At 40.1% G+C, this 16833-nt stretch overlaps 1 protein-coding gene across 1 annotated transcript in view; it reads right to left on the bottom strand.

Annotated features, from left to right (window-relative positions):
• LOC119436281 (piezo-type mechanosensitive ion channel component 1-like) overlaps window positions 1-16833 on the bottom strand; it is a 226650-nt gene that overhangs the window by 97928 nt on the left and 111889 nt on the right. The window contains 4 exon segments of the mRNA XM_037703080.2: window positions 1525-1645; window positions 2756-2979; window positions 12052-12157; window positions 14860-14917. Of these exon segments, the coding sequence (XP_037559008.1) occupies window positions 1525-1645; window positions 2756-2979; window positions 12052-12157; window positions 14860-14917 (509 nt within the window).

Below are 16833 nucleotides of genomic sequence, written 5' to 3'. Positions count from 1 at the left end.
TTGTGTATTTGCTGGTACTCCCCCCTCCTTTTTCAAGTTCTTTTTGGGTTAGGCTACCTTGGACTTTATAACTTTGATTTTAAGCCATGCGGCTGATGAAACCGTATGGCTTAAATTTAAAGTTAACACCATAGATGTTAAGTCAGTGATTGCAAGCTGTAATGGTTGGGCCAAGTCAACCAAGATCTCTGTGCTGTTGGTCTTCGCAACCAAACAGCACCTACAAAGCAGAGAAATCACCTTGCCAATGAAAGTGAGTGCATGGGCAGTAATCGAAATGGCCACAACTGTGTCACAGGCTCAATGTTTGAAACTTCATGCACCTGGGTCATGTCTGAAAAATCTACGAAAACATCACATGGCATCTGAAATTTCACCATGGGGTATGTAGTGCTGCTAAGGCCAAGTTCGAATAACTCAGCAGGTCTGAATAATCGGTTCACAACTGTATTCTTTCTTGGCCAAAGGCATATGCATCAGGTCTGCCAAACCATTAAAACAAGTTGAAAACACTAATCGAACCAAAGTAATACTGTCAAGTTGGACAGGTCTACTGGACTGTACAAGAAGAAAAGGAAAGAAAGGCAAACAACACTCTGTGCTATAAGATGCTATGTATGATACAGTGACTTTGTAAACAGAACTGGTCCCCCATGCAATACTGAAGTGGACTGCCAGGTGTCTTGTACAAACGCAGTAACAGTGGATAGAGAAAGAGGAAATTGTCTTCATATTTCAGGCTTTTTTTTTTTTCCAGCTAAGTTTACATTCAGGTCCAGTGATGGGAACACTGATGAAAACATATTGCATTCAGTATCAGAACAACACTGTCTACATTACACATACACAACATCCTATACATTGTATGCATGTTCACATTGCAGTAACATTGATAGGTTCACCAACAGCTCCTGAAGCATTTATTAACTCACGATGCCTCTTTCATATGACAACAAAGAAGGTGCAACAAATGCACTAAAAAATTGGGCTCCTTGCATATTACCTATGTTTGCACTTCTAAGCGGTACATTACAAGAACTTGACCTTGGGAATCTTCCTTACTTAGCAGACCTCCACCCCAGTTAGAAATAAAAACTATGCTGGTCCAATTAAACTTGACGACATAAAAATGGCTAAGCAGTGATTACTTTAAATGAAGCAGTAAATGATACTTACGCGATCAGCCTTCCCTTTCCACCGACAAACACATTTTGTTGTATTAGATACACATTGGCCACTTGAAAGTAGCACAACTTGTCCCGATTCCCTGGCTCGTGCATCTACGGTGAACATTAATCACTATCTGTGGCTGTGCCCTGGTACTTGGGATAGACGCAAGACGATCGAGAAAGCCTATGCTCCAGAGGATTATATGCCCATTGGATAGCAGACACAAATGCAGAAACCCACTGTTGCAGTACCTGCATCACACAGGGATACATTCCCCCCCCCCCTCCCCCCCTCCCCATATTTTACTACATATCTTACGGTAAATCCCCCCAAAAAGAAAGAAAAGGCACTTACCTTGAAAGTGTGTCTCTGGTTCAACATATTCACCAGCCCTAACTTTGTGCTGGTTTGCACGAATTTTGTCCATCTTCCGTTTTATTTTTTCCATGATGTCTCTCTCAGCTGCTCTTTGTTCCTGTGTGAAAGACCAGTGCAAGTTCTACAAGCTTCTCAGTTGCTGATTTATACTAAATAAAATAACTAAAAGAGACAGATAATGTAACAACCTGCATGGCAAATTCAATAGTTCTTGCTTTTCACTTTGCATTTTATTTGAGAACTTGATAATTATTTCTTAATATCTGATTTAACCAAATATCAGGCATACTGTTACAAACGTATGCCCAAGGCAAGCTTACATACAAATGATAGCTCAGACAGAAAAATTTGCCCATTTGCACAAGCTTTGTTTCAAGTCAGGCATTCTCTGTGCTGCAGGCGGTACTGCCACCTCACAAGGAGAGTGGTTTCTGAGTAAGCATGTGGCGAAATTGATTTCTTGCACAATAAGTTTTGGCATAGCAATAGCCTTTATTTTAGGCTGCCTGCCAAGATTTAGCCTTAAGTAAATTGAGTCTGGTGGAGCTCATGCACCATGTTCCCATCACTTCAACGGTATGAGGTGTTGTGTAGATATATCTACTTTTAAGAGGATGTAACAGCATTTTAAGTTGCAGATAAGAGCCGATGGAACTTAATGAGGTGAATCAGGTTATGTGTAGTTTCTACTGGGTTTTCATTTTTGTAGTTGCAGAAACTGTGGCACTTGAAGTGTCTCTCAGTTAATTGTCTCATGGTTTTGGCACGTAAAACCCCAGGAAAAAAAACTCTCTCATTCATGAGCAACACAACTGAGCTTAGGCTGAATACCTCCCTTGGCACGTAAAGTGACATTATTTTAGGCTTTTCTTTTTGCTCTTTCTGTCCTTTATGTGACAACTATTCAACATTCGACTTGTTATCTGAAGCAAACTTTTTCCAAACCCAATCAAGCAAAGTCAGCTGTTCCACCGCGACCCCCCTTACCAACTGCATGTGATGGCAGCCTCCATTTCATGTGCACTCCAGCCAGTGCTAGCATGGCAAAGCAGGCGCCAATTGTTTTGGCCATCGGTGTTCCACAAAGATGGCTCTTTGCCGTAACAAAAATAGCACACTAAACTGCACACAGCACAGATAAATCCTTGCTGCTGCTGAGGCACGCAGCAGTACATACACCACAAACATTATGCTTGCCAGAACTTACTTGCACATCCTTCATTTGGATCTCGTGTATCATTTCGGCTCCCCGTGAGGCCAGTTGCTGCTGGGCCAAGATCTCAATGATGAGATGATGGAAGTAATAGGAGGTGAACAGCCGCTTCTGCATCAGCAAGAAGGCTAGGCAGATGCCATCCCAAAGTAGGCCAGCTTCGTCCAGAGGCACCCGGCAGCTTCCACCCGCTGCACTGGGCAATGCAGTGCTGCTGCCTGCAGCCACACAGATCCACACAGCTACAGCATTAGAAATTTGGTGCCCCATCCAAGGACTGAGCATATCTGACTTTCCACTATGCAATGTGTCTTGCATAAGTGGAGGTGCTAGGTAATATGAAACATTCTTATTAGTTGTTCCTATATGTATCTATAGCGCATTCTGCACAAGGCAGCTACGTCATAGCAGAGCAGTGACACCTACTGGCCAGTTCCAGGATATAAGGACACTTCGTTCCCCGGGCCTGGCATAACTGCAGGCAGCCCAGACACATGTGCTTCCTCCCGAGCAGTTGCTTATGCTTTGGTCTTCACTGTTGCAGGTGCGTATCACGTATCTTCTGCTTTGATAACATAGTGTCTGGGCTGCCTTGCAGAGTTTGTGTTCTGTGCAAATGGAAAAAAACACCGACAACAATCAAGGAAGTCACTAAAATGCTGGCTGACTTCGGTAGTAAATTCGATGCTTTTAGCTCGAAAGTGTGCGCTGAAATGCAAGAAGTGCGTAATTCACTTTGAATAATTCAAAATCATGCTCGGGAAGTAAAGCAGGAACAAGTACTTTTGAAGAACGAAAATAAACAGCTGCACGATACACTAAAGAAAACCCAGAAAGAGCTTACAGAACTGAAACAATACAGTCGTCAACAAAATCTCGAGATCAAGGGCCTGCCTAAAAAGCCAAACGAAAACCTAGCCGATGCAATGGTAGAAGCTGGAAAAAAACTGGGAATTCCTCTGACATGTGCAGTCATGGATGTGATCCATCGTGTCCTAAGCAAAACCAAAGAAAAGCTGAATGTAATCATCAAGTTCGCATCTCGCACAGCTCGTGATACTGTATTGCAAGCGGCAAAAAAACTTGGTCCAACAGACTTTGGCTTTGAAGGCACTGGGGCAGTTTACATCAATGAGCATCTATGCATAGAAAACAAAATTCTACTTGGAAAGGCTACGGCACGTAAAAGAGAAAAAATCTGAAAGTTTACTTGGGTGGCAAATGGTAAAATTCTTGCTAGGAAAGCAGAGAATTCAAGTGTCGTACATATTGAAACTGAGGAAGATCTTTCGAAGATCTGCTAAGAATTTTTAACATGGCTTTGCATCAGTTACCACTCAGTAAACAGACTTACTCACTCGTACAGTGCAATGTACGGAGTTTGCACAAAAAAATTGATAACCTCTGCTCCTTCCTAGCCACTAATTCATCTCAATTCGATTTTGTGGCTGTATCCGAGACATGGCTGAATCCTGCTGAAGTCGAAAATATACCAGGCTACTCATTCTTTTCAAAGCAAAGGCTATCGCGCACGCGAGGTGGTGGTGTTGATCTGTCCACAAAACGGGATATTAAGTGTTCTGTTGACCCACAGTTTTCATACTCTTTTTCGCATGAATTTGATTTTCTTGTTGTAAAAACTATCACTAACTATTGTTGTCTATCGTGCCCCTAACCAAAATACTGATAATTTTTTACATCACTTTGAAGCTTTACTCTTTTACTTGACCAGCTCCAATAGAAAAATAGCAATACGTGGGAACTTCAACATTTGCTCCATAAACAATCCAAACCATGAATACTTTACCCTTATCAGTTCCTATGGTTTTCATAATGTTATTACAACGCCTACCAAGGTCACTTCCTCATTGTCAACGTCAATTGACCACATACTTCGCAATTTCATACATCAACAAGCACTTGTCTTGTTTATGACACAGTAATTTCTGATCATTGTCCGACTATAATCTTATTTCCGCGTGAACACAGCACCTGTCAGCAAACTGCAAGTTACAATAAAAAATTGATAAAACAACGCGTTTTAGAAATTAGCTATATAAGTCTGCACCGGACTGACCCAAACCAGCAATATAGCTTAAGTAATAACTTGAGAGAGGCCATAGTGCAATCTACTGTCATCTGCGAGAAGGGGTACCAAAAAAAGCCTATTTGTCCATGGATGACCTGTGCTATTTTCAAACTCATAAAAAGGAAAGACTATTGGCATACAAAAATTAAGCGAAATAGAGGTAACTCTTACTACGAAGAAAAGTTCAGGATAGCCCGAAATAAGGTGACACAAATCATGCGTGCTCCAAAAAGGAATACTATTCTCAACTCATTGCTAGAAATTCAAGAGACTCTAAAATTACTTGGCAGATTATAAACTCAACAATAACACCAACTCCTAAGCAATACAGTATGTCCTACACTCATGTGACATGAATATCGGCAGAGTTAATAGTGGCATCTTTTAGTAATTACTTTTCCTGATAGGGTGATCAATTTCTTTGGTTATGTCGAAATCACGGCAGCCGAGATCGTCACAGTAGTCAATACGATGCCATGTAAACATTGCATTGGATGTGATGAGCTATCTTCGTTTATATTAATACAATGTATAGAGATACTTTGCTTTCCATTGGAAATTATTTTTAATCGTGCATTTTACACAGCTACGTACCCAGGTCTCTTAAAGCTTGCTAAAGTTGTTCCTATACACAAAAATGGAGGCCGAAACCTTCCTTAAAATTACCACCCAATATCTGTCCTGAGCGCCATTAATACAGCCTTTGAAAAACTCCTCACGGAACGGGTCATGAATTTTGTCAAAAGAGAATCATTGCTAACACCTAGTCAGCATGGTTTCATGAGCAAGAGGTCAACCGCCACCGCTATATTATCTTTCTTTGATAATGTAAACACCTACTTAAACAATAATATGATCATATTAGGTTTGTTCATTGACATTAAAAAAGCTTTCGATACTGTACATCATGGGATATTACTTGAGAAACTAGAACATTACGGCTTCCGTGGTGTCTTTCTAGAATTTTTCAGAAGCTATCTCACCAACAGACAACAAAAGGTACGATTTCTCGATGTCGAATCAGATTTTTCTGCGGTCTATTATTTTCATTATACGTGAGCAATCTGCCGTTGATATTGCGTAATTTCACTCATGTCATGTACGCGGATAACACTGCACTCATTTGCGCACATGAGTCTACGCCTGAAGCTTTTCGTATAGCAAACGAAGAAATGAAGCTTATCAGTAATAGGTTACATGCTAATAAGCTGCTACTGAACGTAAAGAAGACAAAATATATGTTAATTCATTCTTCACAGAAAGCTACAACCTTCGACTCATGCGTGCTTCAGGTAGAGCGAGAGCCCATTGAACGTGTGAATAGCATAACATATCTAGGTGTTGTAATAGACCATCATTTAAACTGGAAAATGCATATTGATTCGCTATGTAAAAAGCTCAGCAGTGTTTGCTTTGTGATATTTAAATGTCACCAGTTTTTCAATGTACCGACTTTGAGAACCATCTATTTTGCTTTTTTTCATAGTCGGATATCATACTGTATAGAGCCGTGAGGCCATAAGTATGATTCTTACCTAAGGCCACTTGTAGTGCTGCAGAAGTGAGCAATTCGTTTTCTGTCAAGTTCAAGTTATGCAGCCCCTACCAAGCTGCTCTTTTAACAAATATCAAATCATGCCCCTTAAACTGCTAATAAACTATAAAACTACAATTACGGTGTACAACTGTATAACTAACAATTGTTCACTTCACTGCTCATCATGCATGTCTTCCCGGTTCCCAACAAGAGGCTACAAAGCCGGGAACTTCTTGCAGCCTCTTGTAAAAAATGTATGTGGCAAAAGGCGGCTTCCTAGTATTGGTTGTACTTTGTGGAACAGTCTTCCTGTGCACGTAAAACAAAGTAAATATTTTTTTTTGTTAAGCTGAAACACCATTACAAAGACCTGTATTAATGTTGAATTATAATTACAATACAAGATGTCTGCTACCTGCATAAACACACAACTGTTGAAATTGATATTGTATAAATACAAATCTCTGTTATTATTTATGTATAGATCCAAACTAGCTTGATGCTAAGGATCCAGAAGCTTCTCATGTATTTTCATCATTTTTGTATCTTTTTGGCAAATAAATTCAAATTCAATTCAATTCTGTTTCATACTACCTAGCACTATGTGTGGCAGTTAGTTATGCAAAGCTAAGAAATGTAGAGAATGCTGTGCATGGGTGGGTTTACTTCATGCAAGCTCCATAAAATAACCTAGTTAAACTGATGTTGGAAAATTAAGATTTCATGTAAAGCGACAGTTATGCAACAGCAAATATTTTAATGCATGGTGATATCCAAAAGTTGCTGAACTGACACCATACTATTTCAAAGGATGATATCCAGGTATTACTCTCCACTATCTTCCCCCAGTGAAACTTCCTTGGAAGATAAGTGTCTAGGCAATTCTGCCACTCTTTAAAAGCTGTATAGCCTAAGAATAGCAAAAAGGGAGAGTTGTTGCCTATTCACTGTAGCAGTGCACAGTAACCACACTAAAACGGAAATTCGGGCTAGTTGGACTTGCATAATAGGTAACTCCACACTAATTGCATGCATTTGAGACCACAATTCCTGCAGAAGACTCCCTACATGGCCCATGGGTAAAATTATTGTCTTCACACTGGTGCAGTTGTGTGAAAACAGGCATTGACCCCATAAGGAAACTAGAGAATTAAAGAAAAGAAAGAACAAGAGACATTTTGACTTCATAGTGTTCATCACCTAAACTTTTCTGAGATGTGGAGATTTGGATGTTGTCATCATGTGTGCTGCTATTTCATTTTTGTGTTGTGCCCATCAATGCTGCCATATTTCCCTGTTATTATGGGCCTACAGAAGCCACATTCAGACAATCACAGCCTTCATAAAGTTTTGACAGGTCTGAATTCATCTTTCCTTGTGTTCACTGCACATGCCAGGGTAAGTGGCATGGCTGTAGTGGAATGACTCCAGTGTCAACATGATGTAAAAAACAGCCACAACTGGCACTTGGTTGTGCAGCAATTCTGGAAATGCATCTTAAGCAACCTAAACAATCTCCATGAACCAGCAGGTGAACATTTTCAGTGATGGCAGGGGTTACTTTTCAAGGGATGCTACATTTGTTCACTGTATTCTATGTAACCATAATGCAGATGTGCACTTTTCTCAAAGCATAGTCACCAGATGCTTAGTGCTCTGATGCAGTTTCATCACATTCAACACAAGCTTTGATGCATGCTTGTTGTTTTAGTTTTCTAGTCATATATTGGCAGCAGGACACTTGGGATATATATATATATGGAGGTGAAATCAGAAATGACTGCACTGGGCATAACTAATGCTGGTGCAATAACTCCTGAAGCTTCCATACAGCCACCTTGCACTAAAGCTTTCCACACTGACAGCAGCGCCAGAACACGCAGCCTAGCAAGCGGAAGATGCAAAATTGAAGGGACACGATTAAGATTTGCGACAACACTTCAAAATGCTTATCACAAGTCATGGGTCGTGCTCGAGTACTGCAGCATGAGCACAAATTACCAAGCTCGAGCTTTGGATAAGGCAAACCTCAGCGTTTAACACTCAGACAAGTGTCTGTTGGTGTTTGGAAGGTTGTTACATTTTTTTCAGCATGCTAGCGGCTGGCGTCAACAACACTAGAAGGATAAATGAAAAAGTTGCAGCGTCCCCTGGCAAGTGCAGGTGCCTATATGTCCACATTACACCATGATGCTGCACTGTGCTGCTGTATTTCTCAATTCCATCAGTTCAAGAACTTTTTGAACAAACCTCACACATGTAGGGTGGTCACTGCAGCCTGAAAGAGCCCTACTTGTGACCTTCAGCACCATATTTCATGCCTCACCTCTCACATCATAGAGTAAATATTCAAGGGACACTAAATCAGCTTAAATTGATAAAGCGTTCTTTGAAATCTCTGAAGCACGTAATTTCATAATAATAGGTTGAATATTAGATGAGAAAATGAATGGCAAAGTATCAGTTTTTGAATTTCGCACCAAAACTCCGATGCTGGTATGTCAGTGTGACATCACGGATTTCAAAATATTTTTTCATATTTGGGCTGCGTTGGCTCAGTTACAGTTCTGAAACTTGCCATGTTTAATCTTTGGCTTCTTTAGAACACGAATTGAGCACTAAAGAATTAACTAGGCCCTAGAAGATACCATCAAAATCCATGATGTCATGGCGAGCTGGTGTGGAAATTTGAAGGAGGTGCCGCCATCCATCTTTCGTTTTTTGCACTTTTTCTGACTTACCAACATAACATTGCATAACAAGAATGCAGCAAGCTATCAGTAATTTGGGTACATAAAAATCAAGATGTACAGCACAGTCTACCTTTATTAAAGAAAATTCCAAATTAGTCTACCAGCACTGATTACAGGTCAGTTCTAGTATAAAGGTCTCGAAAATATTTTTTATCAAAGTAATGTCAGTTGAATAGAATGAAGTGATTTTTTAACCTCTGAAGCTAAAGAATTATAGTGATGTTATGTTGTAATCAGGCTTTTAGTTCAACAGTGAACCTGTGTATTATGGCAATCCTTTATTGCATAGAAAGTTTTGCTTTCCAGTTTTCCTTCAAAATACAAAAGGGCTTTCCATTATTCATGGCAGGTGGGTTATCGTAAGGCAGGAGTGGGACTGCCCAAATTAATTTTGGAGCAATTTTTCGGTGCAAGTAAAATTGCATTTTAAAGCAGTTTGGAGCAGATTAAATTTCATTTTGGAGCAATTAGGAGTAGATAAAATGCCACTTTGAAGCAGTTTGGAGCAGGCCAATCTGAATTTTGGTGGAATGGAATATGGGATATGGCAGTGCACTTCAAAACCACAATGAAACACACAATAAACAGACACGAAGCACATAGGAGAAGCACGCTTTGTAGCTATAGTGTACTAGAATATGGAAGAGTTTCTAGGATTGTTCATATTATGCCGTGCCGCCACTCGAGTGGGTCGAGTGGCAGCACGGCGCATGTGTTCCTGTAAAGCAAAAAAAAAACATTGATGGCACCATGGTCGAACTATACATTCCCGCGCCGATGCTTATGATGATAGCAGAAAAGCTGCCATTCCCTATTTTGAATTTCACTTCTCTTCTCGCACTCCCGAGGAGCAACGCGCCTGCGAAGAGCAATGACGAGAACAAAGACGAGAATGTGATATGGAGCGGCGATTGAGAATAAATGTGTGCGCGTGTACCGCTGATCAAGACCCACCGATCAAGGATAAGAGTGTGCGTGTGTGTGTGCACGTGCGTGTGTGCGTGTGCCTTTTGTCGCGATAACCGCCTCCGCCGCACAAGACCATAATATGTGTTCGTACCTTTGATCAAAATTCTGTGTCACCTCTGTGTCATGTGCTAAACAGCTTTGCTGGTCATCCACCTTTATAGTGTGGAATGGCTCATGATATTTTAAATCCGTTCGCTGTTTGCGGCCACTGCTGGAGCACATGCCGAAGCCATCCTGGCATGGCGCAGTGTGGCACAATTTTGGTTATATTTCTGTCTTTGGCGCAGTTTGGCCGAGGAATTTGCATTTGTATCAAAATGGCGCAATTGTCACAGGAGTCCCACCCCTGGTAAGGTTAATCTGTGCCACAGACGAAAGCGCGGACCGCACATCACGTGACTCAATCACCGCTTCGCGTGTAGCTATCATTGGTGCTGTGTGGGTCGATTCCCGCATCAGGTCGACGTCGGGGAGCACATGCAATAGGGCACAAGCGCTCACAGAAACAAATTCCGCGTACCGGCGGCTCATCACCGTGCTAGAACAACCAAGTGAGATGCTCGCTGGCGCGGCATCTAGTACGATGGGCTCCGCGGCCCACGCGACATGCGGCACTGCGAGTGTCCACCCTGAATCTATCGAATATTCGAAAAATAGAGCAGTAGATATTGTTATGAGCCAGTTGTCCGGCGGACAAAGAAGATGCTGAAGCATAGAGCCGACGAGACGAGTAAGAAGTGAAACTGGGGTTTATTTACACTACGTACAAGGAGACTAAAAGTTGGACTGCAACAACAAAGATGGCGATCTTTGTTGTTGCAGTCCAACTTTTAGTCTCCTTGTACGTAGTGTAAATAAACCCCTATTTCTGTAAATCTCCCCGTAACATCTTGGTGGAGTTGCAGGGTACATCACGAGCACATCACGGAACTTCGAAACGGAAATCTCGTGGGCCCTTCGACCATGTCGACTGAGAGGCCCGCTGCTTCGGCTACCACAGCACCGATTGTCTTGACCCAACTCCGGGACCCTGGCGCTTTCTCGGACAACTGGCTCATAACAATATTTAATTCGCAAACTGAATTATTCAAACGTTCACTATTCTATTCAATTCAGAGATGTTAAAGTATTTGCACACCCCCACTTATCGCTAGTACTTCTGACAAACAAAGAACTACTCCACTATGAGTGGTGAAATTGTGGTAATTCAGAAAAGTTCAACATTGTGAGGAAGTGGCCATTTTGCACTGCCCAAGTCCTTGCAGCAATTTTCAAGAGGTTTTCGTATTTCTAACTTGGACCATTTTGCCTTGCCGAGAAGAAAATGTTTTTTTTTCACTTCTGAGTTGGTACTTATTATTTTTAGGCATGCCAAAAGGCAAAGTGCTCAATAACCATAAGTCAAAACACTGCTTGAAAACTGCAGCACAAGCTTGAACAATACAAAGTTGCGACGGCCACATTCGTTATTGCACTGTGATCATTAAAGCCCACACAGTGAGATAATTTTGTTGAAGAAGCTCCATTGAAATAAAATCAAAATAACAAAACGATGAATATCCTACCTTTGGTTTCTGCACAAAAGCGAAAATCCAGAAACAATGAACAATATGAAAAAAATACACAAAGAAGCAGTGCAACTAAAGTGGTACTGGTGCTGCAATTATAGTCAAGATGGGACATGATGCTTACCTTTTATTTCTGGAAGAATGCAAAGTTATACAACTATCAGTGATGCACAAGCATCAGCAGCTTTATTTGTAAAGCTCTGCTTTATACATAATGGCTCGATTCTGTGCATAATGTATTTGACTTAAATTAAATATGAGCAAATGGCTCTGCTAAAATATGTATCTGCCAAACTCAGTAAAGCACCATAAAACCAAATTAGACAAATGTACTGAAGCTGCTGACATTTTAAAGTCAACACGAGAAAACTTACCAGGAAGCGGATCATTCTGCACTCGCTTGAGACAAGCAATCCCAAAGAGCTGGACCATCCAGCAAGAGTACTTCGACAGATAGTCCAAGAAGACGCAACCAACCACCTAGAAACAAAGTTGTTAGTTTTCAGTTTGTTTTCTGCCTTTTTCTGGTTTTAGAGTTATAAATGATGAACAACATAAAATTATACGCAAAACAACACATATTGAAACCTATAACAAAACTTGTAGACCTTAGTGACATATCCTCAATGAAAACTTCAGTAAATTGGAATTTGTGTCACTTTACTTTTGTGCACTACTTTTTCAAAGCTAGCTAAATTAATTCCAAAAAGCAAACTAACTACTTCTTGCATTTATTACACCCGACTAACACAAAAAAGAAGGTGTGAGCAACGTGTTTGTATACTACATATGTTTATAGGGCCTTCAAGTTAAAGTACAGTACCAGAATTTTTCTGCTTGCACAGGTGGTTTATGCACTTTAACAGACATCATTTTCACTAGGTCAATAAATACATAATGAAACTTTTTTTAAATTTTTAATTACCGCACATGTTTATATTATAAATTTGAGAACTTTGTTTCCAAAGACAACTTTATTCCGTTTAATAGTACTTCTATAGAGTGGCCATGTTCTGAGATATTCATAATAAAATTTTACATTCAGCACATTAACTTGACATTCGAAGGCAGGAGTCTTGACACAGAAAAACCTCCATGTGACACAGTTAATTGTGAAAGAAAGAAGGAAGCCAGTCTTGTTTTTGTCAGCCGAGAGCCTTTGGCCTTCTTTATTGCCATAAATTCGAAAGGTATTAGAAACAACTTGCATGCTCTTGAGGATTGGTCCTCAATGCCTTGGACCAACATGACAGAAATATAGATCAAAACACCATCGTGCCTCTCTGCCATTTGTGCTGAAATCTGGCAAGAACAGTGAGCGAACCTGATCAAGTATCACATTGTTGTTGAGGATGCAGCAAAAATGCATACTGGCACTAACAACTGCTGGTGCAGAGCGAGGATCTGAGCCTAGCCTCAGGGAGATTAGGTTGGCCAACCAATTACCCAGGTAGGGGGGCACAGGCTGTGCTAATAACACAGGAAAACTTGCAATGAAAATTAAGGGGCCACAGAAACTGTGCAATTTATACAGGATTTCAGATAAAGCAATATCAAGGTATCCCTGTGTGTGCTCCATACTAAGCCATTATGCAGTTCATCAGAAGGTAATTTACACTATTAAAATCTCGAAGGGGCTTTTTTTTTTTTTGAGGAATTCAAGCATAATACTGGCACTAAGATGATATAACATACGTAGGTAATTGTTATTCATCATCGCTCCTATCAGTCCCATCACTACTTAGGTCATTCACTGCCAAAAATTTGCCATCATTGTACAGAGAGACTCCTCTCCATGTCATGCTGAAGTTTGCTACCATTTCCAAGGAATGGAAGAACGACAGATTTGTAAATGTGCTTCAACAGTATAGACAGCGTGTAGACTCTCACGCCTGCTTCATAACCTTATGATTACTTCTCTATTCTTTTTTTCTTTCAAGATGCTATGACAACTTGGTTCAGTTGTTAAACTAACAAGATGAACTTGTAGTGCTGTAATAAGCAGTTCATTTTGCCAAAGTGCACGTAAGATTACGGTTCTTCTTTTTGGGGTTTTACGTGCCAAAACCAGTTCTGATTATGAGGCAGTGCTGCTGCTGCAGTGCAGTTTCAACTTTCATTGCTCTAAGCATAATTATGTTACCAGTAGTTTCCAGCGTATTTTTTAACAATAACAGTTTCTGAAGTGCACAATGAGCAAGAAAACAGATTTGGCCGAAGGGCAAAGCATTGATAGAGTATCTGAATGCTACACAAAGTAAGGCTCGCAGTATTATGGGCAGAATAAATTGCAGTAAAATTCCCTTACTTCTCTTATACCAGTGTCACACGTACACTACAGATCACGATCGGATCTGATCCAGATCGGATTTCTTGATCGCGATCAACAATGAACGCTGCTACATGGTCTAACGATCCGGATCGAGTTATCGTCTGGTGATCGTCTGCAACTCCCAGAACTGCATAATGCCTTGGCTACGAATTCAGATTTGTAAAATATGGTTAAATTTGAACAATATTTCAATTTTACAGCTTACTATTGCTGATAAAAAGGTCCTTAACCATTTTTTATTGAGCTGCCTTTACTTTTTGTTTTTAGCATTTTCAGAATGCTGCGCTAGAGGGCGCAGACGTCAGCCTGCGATTGCGATCAAGACGACTGATTGCAATTCACAGATAGCGATTGTCTGGATCCTGCAAGATCGCGATCGCAAATGACCGTGTAGAAACACTCGATCCGGATCAAGCTGAATCCGGATCGGCCCCGATGGCGATCATAACTGTACATGTGACACCGGTATTACTAACTAAACATGTGCCTAAAGATACAGATGAATAGAGTTCTCTCGATTACTACGAGCACTTACTACCACAACACTGGCATGGTGAGGAGTGCCGACAGAAGGGAGTGCACATGCTTGACCCAAAGCAAATGTTCCTTGTTGCCACTCCCTACACCATTTCATCTGTAATGAGCCTCTGAAACTCGGTAGATAACGTGACCTTCAACACTTGGTGTGTGAGTCGTACATGTGCCGTCGCTCCTGCAATCGCACTGTCTCTGTACAAACGCACATTTTAGTGCCCGTATAATTGCTACCGCAATAAAAGCAAGAAAAAAATAAAATAAGATGATCTTCTGTCAAGTGAAGGTAGTGAAAAATGTCTAAAAGCAATATTACCTGGAGAATACATTTGATGAAGATGACAACAACGTTGTAGGCCAGCAATGTGTTCCACCTAGAAAAAATGGTAGGTAATTGCAATCAGGTACACATTGGCTGCATAAGGATGAATCGTACCTTAATAAAACAAAACATACATAAGACTACTGCAATTTTGCAAAATATTAAACTAACCCTGAATTTTTTTGTGTGGTAATTATGATATTCTTTTATTACGTTTGCTTGTCTTTTCATAGAGAAGAGTCTGAATTTCACAATTTAGAAGTGGATACAAAGGATGGCTTTGAACCTTCACAAATAGTCTCTCAATCTATCTTGCTTCATTAAATTGCTTCAAATGCATGAAATATCAGTTTATATGCTTTCAGAACAATTTATGATGGTTAATCTAGAGTAATACTAATGTTGTGAATCAGTCAGTTAAATGTTTTATCTAAGCAAAACTTGGTACATCCATAACAAAGCAATAGCTCTTCAAAGCATGCTTTCATGTTTTGATATTCTAAAAGTGTCAGGGGTATGTTATAATATTTGGTTATAATGGGGCAGAAATTTATTAAAAAGCTTTTATTCCAAGGGAAAACCAGCCTATATTAGAAGGAAAAGGTTTACATAGAGCTCAGCCATGTGGCTTACAAGGTGCCACTTTGGCAAGTCTGTTTTACCGAATGAGTGCCAGGAAAAAGAGCCCCCAAAACCAAAACAAGAACGAAACACAAGAGCTACTCAGGGGATGATTATGTTGCTGGTTGCTTTCAATTATGGTTTTACGTCTTTGTTCATAAGAAAATTTCATGAGGAGGATTTTCTCACTTCAACAGCAAACATATCTGATTAAAATTAAAATGCTTGAATATATCTAGAACCGTATCAGATTAATTTATTCCTCATACTTATATGACATTAGTATTTCATCTTTACAAGCGCAATCCAATCTGCACATGTTATCGTCTCACCACCAAAAAGGTAGCTTGGGTCTGTTCCACATGCTTTATCATGGTAAACTTCTTCACACTCCATACATCTTATCCTCACCTGTATGCTTTTCATATCGCACAGGCCACCCACTACAATTCACCCACTGACGCCCTCATTCTGTTAATTTTTCCTGCCTTTCTTTACTGAACAGCTACAGACTGGAATGACCTGCCCCATCATATCATGGAAATCACTTGCCCATCTGTGTTTGCAGATGCCATAAAAATTAATTGCTTGTCATACAGAAGCGTGGCTACACATATTTCTGCCCTAGCTGTATTTTTTTTGTATATTTTAATGTTTTTCTTGTACACATACACATGTAAATCTCACTCCTTATTTAATGTCCCAATATTCAGGGGTCCTTAAGAAACTAAAAGTGAATATCTGAAACTGACAGTTCTCACAAACTTGGCACCATTATTTCAGAAACTGTCAAACCAAAGATACTATTATTTTCCCAGCTGACAGCCTGGAGAAAGGAAATAATAAACTAGAATTACTGACTACAAATGAAGAGATCTTGGTTTACAACCCCCCAACTGCAATAAGCAGTCAAGTGGCTATGCAAAGAAATTATAATAGCAAAGGAAAAACAAATTATGGAATGGTAACCTTAGCACAGCATAATTAGTTGAAAATACTTGGCAGAATGAAACCCATGTCAATCACCTGCACATTGTACATCCTGATAATTATGAGATCAATGAGGTAGCTCATACTGCATGGAGGGTATAGGGTCCTCCTTGACTCTTAATCTCCCTGAAAGCTGCTTTACTAGTGCAACAATTTAGTAAATGTAAGAGCAAGAATGTACTCTTACATTATGCATATATGATACTCAACTTTAGTTTCACATCACACGTCTCTTTAAGAACGAGATGAAACAGTATAAATAAAAAAAACAGGACAACTCATCATAACAAAAATCCCAACTGTGAATTCAAGCTCTCACCTTTACAGCATGTCTATCAACACTTGGTTGTGAACACT

This window comes from Dermacentor silvarum, chromosome 1 (assembly GCF_013339745.2).
Source record: "Dermacentor silvarum isolate Dsil-2018 chromosome 1, BIME_Dsil_1.4, whole genome shotgun sequence".
Lineage (NCBI taxonomy): Eukaryota > Metazoa > Arthropoda > Arachnida > Ixodida > Ixodidae > Dermacentor > Dermacentor silvarum.
This window is presented reverse-complemented; position numbering and strand designations above follow the sequence as displayed.